The sequence below is a fragment of the Manacus candei genome, unplaced genomic scaffold (assembly GCF_025592945.1).
Source record: "Manacus candei isolate 608988 ecotype Guabito, Panama unplaced genomic scaffold, ASM2559294v1 h1tg000014l, whole genome shotgun sequence".
Taxonomy (NCBI): domain Eukaryota; kingdom Metazoa; phylum Chordata; class Aves; order Passeriformes; family Pipridae; genus Manacus; species Manacus candei.
In genome coordinates this window covers 54117046-54127861 of record NW_026138062.1, presented here as the reverse complement: position 1 = coordinate 54127861, position 10816 = coordinate 54117046, and the positions used below count along the sequence as shown (strand labels likewise).

Sequence of the window (10816 nt, the reverse complement as noted above, 5' to 3'; positions counted from 1 at the left end):
TAAACTCTCCAAGTCTGACCCCTAAAATTGCTTCTATCCACAACCAGAGGCAGATGCTGCAATGAACACACAACTTTTGGGTACCTAGCTGCCTAGCAAAGCCATCAGCCCTGTCAGCTGCCTGGATTTGGGTGCAAATGTGAATAAATTGGCACAGAGGAACAGCAGCTGGGTGATCGCCAGAGTTACCAACACACAGAATAATACATGTCTAATGGCAAAGGAGGGAAGGGATTTTCTTCTAAAAACCACCAGTCCAGGAGGGAGTTTTGGAGGCAGGTCTTCATGTGAAGGCAGTTCTAGGCGCTACAGCCAAGAGCCCAGGGCCTAATTGACCTTACCTTCTCAGCAGTTCCCCACTGATTCCATCACGCAGGTGGGACTTGGAGACAACCTCTTTGGGAGCTCTCTGTATCCTCCCTAGCAGAGATGGACAGCCTGGGGGAGCAAAGCCTGCTGATGGGACCTTGGTCATTTGTGGATTCAGCCCCTACAAAAGTGTATGTATCCGTGGGTGTTATGTATAATACAGTGTGTGCTCAGAGATACAAATTTTACACCCAAGTCTCTGAAACGTGCAGTGTGGGATTTCAGTGCCTTCCTGTGGATACATCCAGACACGAGACAATACAACCGCAGGCTGCCTGCCCAGCATAGAACAGACATTACAGCATATGACATCACTGGAATTAGTGACCGACACACAGTGCTGCTCGAGTCTCTTCTTTCCATTATGCACCACTGTCCCCAGAAGTTTTTGTTTGCCTTCTAACACGCCAAAGGTGCAGCAGCACAGTGCCCTACCTCTCCCTCCTGTCTTGCAGAGGTGAGCTGGCAGCACTCCGGAGCCTGGCAGGCAGGAGCTGCTGGCTGGCCGTCTTCATTGTATCCTGATAAGGCTTCTCCAATAGACTCTCTGTTTGGGGAGAAGGATTGTGCACAGTACAGTGGAACAGATATCATGACACATTATGCTGACTTCTCCCAACCAGCTTTTAATTTATGACAGCGTTTTTACCCCTCAGATCTGCTTTCAGTCTTTGCTTTGCCTCAGTTCTTGCTTTGCTCTGCCTCAGCTCTCACAAGCCACATTATCAGCAGCTTTCAGATACTAAAATACATTAAAGGAAGGTACTGAAAGGTGATCCAGCAGTCACGTTTTCCAGAAATCTCAGCTTTCAGGTAACAAAAGATTCCTACAGTAACAAGGCAGCTGCAAACACAAGTCTAATGTGACCAGCAGCCTTGTACCAGAAAGCAGAGGGAAGCCACCAAGCTTCATCCCCAGCTGTTGCCTCCCCAGTACCGCCTCTGAAGCTCGATGGCAGCATTTCAATGCCACACTCAACATTACCTCTCTGAGCAGTGATAACTATAATGGCTGAAATAAAGAACAGAAGAGGAGCAAACCACCAAAGAGAGCTGAAAATCTCCCCTATCTCTTCCCAGCTATAACAGAAGGCATGCCAAGAGAATGGAACGATGCTCAGCAAGAAGGAAGTTTTATTGACACAGCTAAGCCAGCAGCTGTTCCCACCTTTCAGAGGTGATTGACATAATTTGGAGATCCACTAGAAACCAGTTATGTTGGGATCCCAACCACGAGCATTCTCTCCCTGCTGCTGGGGTTATCAAGATAAACTGATTCTCAAGCCAAGACTGCAGGTTAGCGTAGAGATCTTGACAGGCAGCAGCAGCAAAGTGGGACAGGTTAGCATCGCTCCCGAAAGGACAGACCCATGGCTGGCCAGAGGTAAAAGCCCTTCCAGGTACAAGTTGCCCTGTAGCTGGAAGATTGCCATATGGTTTGAGTTTTGACTTGTATGCTAAAATCCTGTATTTCATCACTCCTTAAAAGGGGAAACCTAGAACTGGAAAAAAAGGCTGGAGGAGAAGAGGCAAGATTCAGACTACCTGGAAGCTCCTGTTCCCACACGCAGTGCAAAGCTTTTTGTGGCAAGGGCCCAGCTGAGGGAAACGAGGTGCCAGGCAGCACTCAGGACTCAACCTTGAGTGCACCGAGGAGCAGGCACAGCAGTGGGACCACCTCCCAGGGATGCAAGAGCCACAAAGCTGGGGCAGACCCATAGTCCATCTAAGCCCAGATACCAGTTTCCAGTGCAGGATGAGGACAGAGGAGTTTGTGACCAGGGTAAGTGGGCAGTGATCCCTCCTCACAACGCTCTCCAGGCTTTAGCAGTTCACAGCTTGTGGATGTACTGAGTCAGTTGTGTTTACCAACCATTACAAAAACCATTTTTCCTTGTGCATACAGCTGGGTTTTCAACCTGTATAAGTTGCTAACATCCACTGTATCCTGCAGAAAGGAGTTTCATGGCTACCTATACTTTTGGTGCATTTGATGGACCCTAGGGTTTTCATTTTTTGTGTTCGTTGGAAAAGAGCAAGCAGTTGTTCTCTGTGCATCTTCTCCACGCCACTAACAACTTTACACACTGTAATATCAGTTCTTTCCACGTGGTCTTTTTTCCAGGCTCTAAGAGGCTCTAGTTGTTTCTTCCACTGAAACCATTCCATAACTTAGGATGTATTTGTCCTCTCTGAACATTTCCCAGTTTTACAATCTTTATTCAGATGGGGGGCACTAGAAATGCAGTATTGAAGCAATAATTTCTTCTCTTTCAGCATTTATTTAATTATTCTGAAAGACACCAGAAAACTTCCCTCATATATCTGGCAACCCAGACCTCACCACACAAAGCTGGATTGAGACAGTTGCATTCAGAGGCTCCTCTCTGCCCTAATTCACTGGGAAGCATGGGAAAAAAGTAATATTCAACTACAAAGATATTTGTTTAATGGCTATTCAATACAAAACGACAGTCAGCCCCACCCCCCCAACCAGAGTTATAGTAAATGAAATACACAGATAGACAAACCCTAAAAAGCGCAAGATAACCAGGGCTGCAACAAAGACCAGGACTCCTGAGACACAGAGATTGAACCACTACAGGAACCACTCAAATGCAACCTTGAAGAGCTTCAGCCAGAAACTTTGCAACTGATAAAAAGGCAGTTTTATCATGAGCTTCGTGGGAAGGAGCAAATTTATGATGGGCTGTTTGAGGGTGTGTGACTGTGTAAACTTTATCATGCAACGTGTTAAGGAAGATTATGGGAGGAAAACTTACTATGGGATGTTTTGGGGAAGGATTGAAGGAGGGGAAAGGGAGGCATCAAGCTAAATCAGGGAGAAGTGAATATGGGAAATGGGAAATGGAGACAAGGAATAAATAGAAGGAGCCAGTCACACAGAGAATGGCTGCTGGTCAGCATGCCCCTCTGGCTGAGCCCTGCTCCTGATTACCACCATCTGTCCTGGCCTTGTATTAAACTAATCCCAGCTGTTTCCTCTGCACGTATGCACGTTGGTGATGTGTTAGCTCACTGCAACCTGGACTAGCCTGGAAGTAGGAAAAGAGGTCTGAGGACCAGCTACCAGCAACCCATGAAAGTGAGGGCAGACAATCCACTAGGTATGGTCTAAGTTTCATGGGCCAGGGATTAAGAACAGGGTTAGGCCTCTTTTGTTATTCATGCTTTATGAGTGCTGTCTGTTTCCCTGGGTACTCACCACAGTAGTTTTCCTCAGTTTCTGCTCATTGGTCTGTGCCAGCTTGCATCAGTAGTGCATGTGTGTGTCTGACAGGGGTTCTGAACCACTTGCTGAACCTGGTAACATGGGAAAGCTGCAGTCTCACATGTAGCATAGCAGACCAGGACAGAAAAATTCCCTAGGTCTTACAGCCCACTGCATTCAGCTGTCCTTAACACCAAACACTGAAACAGCTCAAGTTCTCCCATGAACTCAAAGCTTGGCAAGGAAAAAAAAATCAAGGTAAAGCCTTCTGTGGGCTGCGCTAGTGAGAGAATTACAGAAACGAGATATGCCTCAGGTCTGTTACACACCCAACTCCATGCACGCTGTGGTAGAACAAAAGACTTTTCTAAGCACACTTAGAAAACTTACTATTAAGGAATTGTCTCTAGAAAAAGATTTATTCACTGGAGACAAGAACCAAAGAGAATATTCCTCACACTGACAACAGAAAGGGACCTAGGGTGATGTTTAAATAGAAACAGCCCAGACCACTGTTTGGTATGTCTTGAGGAGAAACAGCCACATTTGTGTAAACAAACAAGCAAAAAGAAACATGACTGTACAGCTCCAGAACCAACAGCGATCCCTGCTCCAGTCTGGGAGGCCAAGAACCAAGAGACTGCTGGGGACCAGCAAAAGGGTGAAATGGGGACAGTCACAACAGTGAACTGGTAGCACTTAGTGACAATGGGGAACTAGGGAACAGCATAGGACCAGTGCCTAGGAGCTCCAGCCTGACAACACACTCAGCTGGACAGGCACCACATAATACAGCCTTCCTGCAGGGAGCTAGGATTTCAACTCCCACTGCTTCTTCACAAACATCCACATCGCAGGGGATAAGGACAGACACCAAAAATGCCAGGGCATCAGCATGGAGTGGAAGGAGAGTAAGGGGGGACATGGCAGAATTCCCTGCTCAAGAGAATGTTTCAGAATGTACTCCATGTTTAAGGGAAAAGGACAAGACTTGAGCAAGAATATAAAACTTTTAATGGGTCCGTGCATCAGTCCTTGATGCAGAGGGAAAGGAGCAAAGGAGGCTATCGCTGTCCCAGGTGTCCAGAGCTGCAGAGATGATCTGCACAGAGTAGCACAGTGGTGGTACACACATAGCTGCAGCAGCCTTTGCTCTCTGAGGAAGGGACCAACACCTGGAAAAGCAGTTCCTTTCACTGTCCATTCGGTTTCACTCTATGTTTCTTCTTCCTGGTAGGGATTTTAGGACGCATCATTTTGGGAGAAGGCCGGACAGCCTTTAAGGGTCTCCTCTGTGCCTGCAATGAATGTTTCTTCTTCAAAGTTGGTTGTGGCAGCTTCTGCTCTTTGTCAGCTTTTGATCCCTCAAGTTTCTTCTTTTTTGGTGGAGGTTCCACAACAGTCTCAGGGACAGCAGACAGAGTTGCTGCTTCTGCAGCAGGTTCTTCATCTGAAAGGAGAGAAAGGCACTGTAAGAAGCATCCCCATGGCTTTTGCAGGGGAAGGAGCATGTGAGAGCAGCCCTGGGCAACTCAGCCAAGTTCCAGCACTACATTACCTTTCTGTGCCTGGGGTATGGCATTAGAGAATTTCTTGAATTTGGCAATGAAGAACCCATCCATATTGTGTGTGTGGGGATAAAAACGCCGCGTAGACTTGAGGGAGGGGTGGAAGCGACGGTCCTTGAACCTGGGGGAGGAAGTGGGGTAAGAACTGATAGAATACCTCTGCTCAAGCCTGGCCACTAGGGAACAGTCACCTGTGCAGCTTGTGACCTGACACGCACCTGGTGAAGCCTTCCTTGCCAAAGTCCAGGCCCGTGGCCACCAAACGGACGTTGCGTTTCTTCAGGGCATAATCCACAACCCACTCGTTCTCCTCCACCTGCCAGGGGCTAAGCATTAGGATCCAAAACTCACCAGTCCCCTGAGGGTGAGGTGACCGCAGGAGAGCGTGGAAGGGACTTACCATGATGGAGCAAGTGCAGTAGACAATGTAGCCCCCTGTCTCTGAGGCAGCATTGACTGAATCTATAGCGCTAAGAATCAGCTCCTTCTGCAGGTGAGCACAGCGCAAGATGTCTTTCTCATCCTGTAAGAGAAAGACAGGTCAGGATGCCAGAGGCATGAGGAAGAACCCCAGGCCTCTACTGTGGATGGAAGACATGACAGGAGAACAAAGCACACATGACATAGAAGATTCTGGAATCTTCTGCAGAACTAATCTCAAAAAACTAGCTCTGGTATGACACACAGAATAGGAAAGAGATGGAAAAATCAGTGTCTCTATTGCAGGCATCTCTCAAGAAAAAAGCTGTCCCAAAGTCCTTCCTCTCATGACTCATCCTTGAGTCCCCACTGGTCACTCACCTTGTTGGTTTTGACAGCAGGATCCTTGGAAATGACACCTGTTCCGCTACAAGGAGCATCAAGCAAGACACGGTCAAACCCTCCAAGCACCTACAGGCAGAAGTACATTTGGAATTACACTCACAGTGGGGACTCAGAACAAGACCAAGACTAGAACAGGAACCAGAAGACTAGGAAGGCAGGAAAGATTCCTCCCTCCTCCCTGTCCATCTTCCTGCCTCCGTTTCAAATACCAAACACACTCCCCAGCAGCTCTGCTCATCCTCTTGTGACTTTGGAGAACACAGCTTTACTAAGGGGACATCACAACAGGTCTAGGTAAGCATGGTAAAGACACCTCAAAACAGGCAGGAGCATACCTTGGGGAACTGGCGTCCATCGCAGTTACTCACGACAGTGTTGGTGACTCCCAGCCGATGCAGATTCCCTACCACACTGCGCAGCCGCTCGGCATTGCTGTCGTTGGCCAAGATCATACCTGTGTTCTTCATAAGCTGAGCTGACAGAGGGCAAAACACATCAGCAAGGGGCTGCAAACCTCCCACGCTTTGGTCTGTAGGGACTGCTACCCCCTCCTTTCCTTAAATTCAGTCCCCCTCTATTTCCCATTTCTGTATAGACCAGTGGAAACTCATCACAGAGCATCCCTCCCAAGGCTCCAGGGCGGTACCTATGTAGCTGGTCTTGCCTCCTGGGGCACAGCACATATCCAGGATGCGCTCGTTCTCCTGTGGAGCCAGAGCCATGACAGGGAGAAGACTGGAGGCTCCTTGCAGCATGTAGTGTCCAGCCAGATACTCAGGGGTGGCACCTGAGCAAGGAAGGCAGAACAAAAGAAGATGACACATGATAGAAAGGGAAGCCAGAGCGGGTCAGCTCGGCCCTACAGCTGGAAGGGTGATCTCACCGATGGGCACAGAGGAGTCATAAATAACAAGTCCTGTTTTCGACCACTTCCCCAAGGGATCAAGATTCACGCCACGGTTGATCAGAGCCTGCAAGACAAGGAGAAGGGACTGAAACACCGCTTCCTGTGACAGGAGGTGCAGGAGACAACCCCTGGTTCCTGCTCACCTGTGCCAGGTCCCGTCGCCGTGTCTTCAGTGTGTTGGTGCGAATAGTCACAGGGCGGGGAACCTCATTGGCTTCCAGGAAGTTTATCAGCTGGGTGAAAGAAGGGGCAGAGAATACGGACAAAAAAATGAAGACCCAGGGAGGCAGCCAAATCCTCACCAGTCAACAAAGCTATGGGAAGGGCAGGATCCCACCTCAGGGAGTGGGAAGATGTCCATGAGCTTCATGAGCAGGAAATCACTGTAGGAATAGTAGGCAGCCATGTCCCGGCGCAGCAACGCCAAGTACTCCTGCCGCGTGCGTCCCTCCTCCCGCCTCACCACGAAGTCCTGCAGCACCTCCATGTTGCCCTTGATGCGCTGGTGAATGACGTGCAGGTCGGGCGGCTCAGCAGGTGGGAAAACCATTAAGGAATCACGAACAGACACGAAACTCTCACAGAGGCTCTTTACAAGTACAATGAGTCGTGCAGGACTCGCGCACCACAACAGCACATGTGCCAGAAAGGCTTTGTGGGAATACACCCTCTCAGCAGAACTCAGCAGAGCAGGGAATCAAAGGATGGAACTGGACAAAAAAGTTCCCAAGGCAGGACTACAAGGTGTTTAAAAGAATTGGGTTGGTTACTTTTAGATAAACAGAAAAAGAATAGGAAAAATAAAAAGATCCAACAAAAGAAGTCTTTTAATAGTGAAAACGTTATCTGTATCAGAAAGGAGACTAGAAGTTCCCCAAGGGCAACCAAGGGATACAGAGGGGAACGAGAAGAGACAGGATTAAATTGTACTGGGAGGTAGGAAATTAAAATCACCAAAGTCCAGGAGCAAGCACTTTGGATGCTGGAATTGCTGTCATCAGAGGCTCTAGGAATGGGTTACACAAACACCTGCCAGGCAAATCAGGGTAGAGAGGAACAAACTACGTGATAAGATATCTATATGTATTTAGGACTAGAAAAGAAATTAGGACAGGCTCCAAGCTCCATATAGGGTGTAACAGATTTCATAACTGTGCTGTACAGAAGCACAGCATTATATACTATCTATTAGGACAGCTCATCTAAAAATACATTGTCACGCACAAACCCTCTTGCTAAGCAATATGCATGATAAAAGTCCAAGTGAAGCTCTTTGATTGTATCCAGGCCCCGTGCTGCATGCCTATGGCTTATGGATGTCACAGATAAAAAGGATATTCTCTTTTTCAATCTCTTCATTAGATGGCAGTTTAAATTGTTCATCTATATCTAGGTTGAGCTGCAGATCTGGGTTCTCTTCCTCCTTCTGTCCCATTTTCTGTCTGCCTGTTGTCTCTGCTGCCTCTTCCTCCTCCTCTTCCTCCTCCTCCTCCTCCCCCTCCTCTTCCTCTTCACTGTCATCTTCACTGAGGCCTTCCCTAAGGACAAAGAATGGGACAGATGCTTTGCACAAGGAGAGAATCACACAGACACTTCACAACTACCACTTCTTAGATGGCAGAAAGGGTGGAAGAATAAACAACACAGGCTCCTCATCTAGCCAGGGAAGGCTCTGGAGCCTGGTGATGTTCTCATATCCTCACCTGTCAGGCTTCTGCTTCAGGGCAGCTTTTTCAATAGGCAGCAACTAAACAGAGACAAAAGATTAATGAAGCATCCACAGTTGCCCCCTTACTTCCCACTTGCTCTGTTTAAAAAGGACAACAAACAAAAGCACTTAATGTTATGCTACTAAACTTGAAATTGTTCTTTTGAAAGGAAGAAGGGGAAAGCTCTCCACTACCTCACCATCCTGCCCCCCCCAGTAAAACCATCCTTTTTCCCCAGGCCTGATGGGTCCTTTCAGCCAGCAACATCAAGTATTCCTTGTAGAATTACGAGCAAAAAGTTCCTACCTCTTCTTCTTCTGATGATGAGGCACCATAATCATCGACCATCTCCTCGCTGCTCCCATCCTCCTCCTCCTCCTCCTCCATCTCCCAGTTGCCCTCTTCCACCTCACCATCACTGGATAACTCCACATGGTTTCCTTTAGATCGGATTTTCTTGGCTTTGGCTGGAGCCAGCCATTTTGAATTGTCATCACTGAAGCCAGATCGGCCACGAGTGGTTTGTCCTGCTGCCTTTACGGCACATTTCTCCTGTGTGGACACCTGCTCTTTAACTATGGACAGAAAAAGCAGGTAAAAATTATGGATTATTCCCAAAAGCAGCTGCTCTGTTTTTCCAGTTGTTATACAAAAAGGCCTTCATCTGAGTCCTGAGCTGCTTGTCCAAGGGAAGGGACTGCTTGCTCTCCAAATCTCAACCATAAAGAAGGGCATATTCTCATGTTTCCCCTAGTGAAACCATAGGGAAATCTAACTAGAACTACCCAACTAAAGCACTGCTACAAAATTCTTATGGTATTTCCTCTGACATATTACAGTGCCCTCCTTCCCAAATCTTTGTCTATCCTTCCTTCTTCCTACTGCAACAGCTTCCTGGGCTACACAGGGCATAACACAGCGATTTAAAAACCTCAGCTACACAACCGGCCTGCAATAACCTTGCTGTGAAGGGAGGATAAGTCAGAAACGGATTTAACACACAGAAGAGAGACCTTTTACTAGTTCTTCAGACAGCACTGCTGCCTGGCATGGCAACCACCAGAAATCAGGTAGAATTCATTGTTATTATCTATTAGAGAGCATCCAAGGGATGGCCATGAAGATGGTGAAGGGCCTTGAGGGGAAGCCGTATGAGGAGCAGCTGAGATCACTTGGTCTGTTCAGTCTGGAGGAGACTGAGGGGAGACTTTACTGCAGTTATAACTTCCTTGTGAGAGGAAGAGGAGAAACAGGCATTGATCTCTTCTCTGCGGTGACCAGTGAGAGGACCCAAGGGAATGGCCTGAAGTTGTGTCAGAGAAGGTTTAGGTTGGATATTAGGAAAAGGTTCTTCACCCAGAGGGTGGTTGGGCATGGGAACAGGCTCCCGAGGGCAGCGGTCACAGAACCAAGCCTTACAGAGTTCACTGCTCTCAGCCACACGATGTGATTCTTGGGGACGGTCCGGTCTGGGCCAGGAGTTGTACTCGATGATCCTTGTGGGTCCCTTCCAACTCAGGATATTCTATGACTTCATGACTTAAAATAATGAAATTCCACCTGTCCCGTGCCGTAAGAGGTCACAGCCTGACTGTGGTGGTGGGGATACCCCGGGGAGCAGCAGGACAGATGGGCTACGGGCCCGGCACCCCGGTTCGGACCCCGCTCCCACTCACCTGCCGGCTCCCGCCCTCCTCCTCCTCCTCCTGCTCCGAGCGGCCTCTTCCCCGCCGGGCCACTGCCCGCTCCCAGCCGCCTCTTCGCAGCCCTGGATCGGGAGGGGAAGCGGCGATCAGCCCCGGCCCGGCCCAGCTCCCCTCGCCCCGCCGGGCCGCCCCCCTCACCTCTTTCTCCCGTGACTGGAGAGCTTCTTCCTGCCGGTCTCCGGCTCTGCGGGAAGACACGCGGCGGTCAGGCGGCCCCGGGCGCCGTGGGGCGGCCGCGGGCCTGCTCGGGCCGGACTTACCTGGCGGCAGGAAGCGGGCCAGCTCCACCTCGGCCCCGCGCTGCTTGCGGGCCTTACGCCCGGGGCCGCGCTTCTCCTTCCTGGTGGGATCGAGCTTCCGCCCCATGGCCGCGCCCGCTCTCCGCGCGGCTCCGCGACCGCCGCCACCGCACGTGCGGGGCTCCCCGTCGCACCGCGCACGCGCACGCCGCCGCACCGCCCATTGGCCGGAGCCGCCGCTCCTGCGCGCTGATTGGCCCG

At 49.6% G+C, this 10816-nt stretch overlaps 1 protein-coding gene across 1 annotated transcript; it reads right to left on the bottom strand.

Annotated features, from left to right (window-relative positions):
* Positions 1-4592: 4592 nt before the first annotated feature.
* NOP2 (NOP2 nucleolar protein) lies at positions 4593-10764 on the bottom strand. The gene is made up of 16 exons (XM_051780742.1): positions 10577-10764; positions 10455-10500; positions 10287-10378; positions 8917-9185; positions 8605-8648; positions 8240-8439; positions 7239-7438; positions 7045-7134; positions 6878-6965; positions 6641-6781; positions 6330-6469; positions 5971-6060; positions 5570-5692; positions 5388-5485; positions 5160-5290; positions 4593-5051 (listed from the first exon to the last, which is right to left on the bottom strand). The coding sequence occupies exons 1-16, from the start codon at positions 10680-10682 to the stop codon at positions 4795-4797; spliced, it is 2115 nt and encodes a 704-aa protein (XP_051636702.1). The 5' UTR covers positions 10683-10764; the 3' UTR covers positions 4593-4794.
* Between the last annotated feature and the right edge of the window lie 52 nt (positions 10765-10816).

What these genes read in the sequence shown, in the direction of transcription:
- NOP2 (XM_051780742.1), bottom strand. Translation starts at nt 10,682, where the DNA reads ATGGGGCGGAAGCTCGATCCCACCAGGAAGGAGAAGCGCGGCCCCGGG. An exon ending in CTGCTGTCAAAACCAACAAG is followed by an intron (nt 5,693 to 5,970) that starts GTGAGTGACCAG and finishes TTTCTCTTACAG; the next exon opens with GATGAGAAAGACATCTTGCG. An exon ending in CATACCCCAGGCACAGAAAG is followed by an intron (nt 5,052 to 5,159) that starts GTAATGTAGTGC and finishes CTCTCCTTTCAG; the next exon opens with ATGAAGAACCTGCTGCAGAA.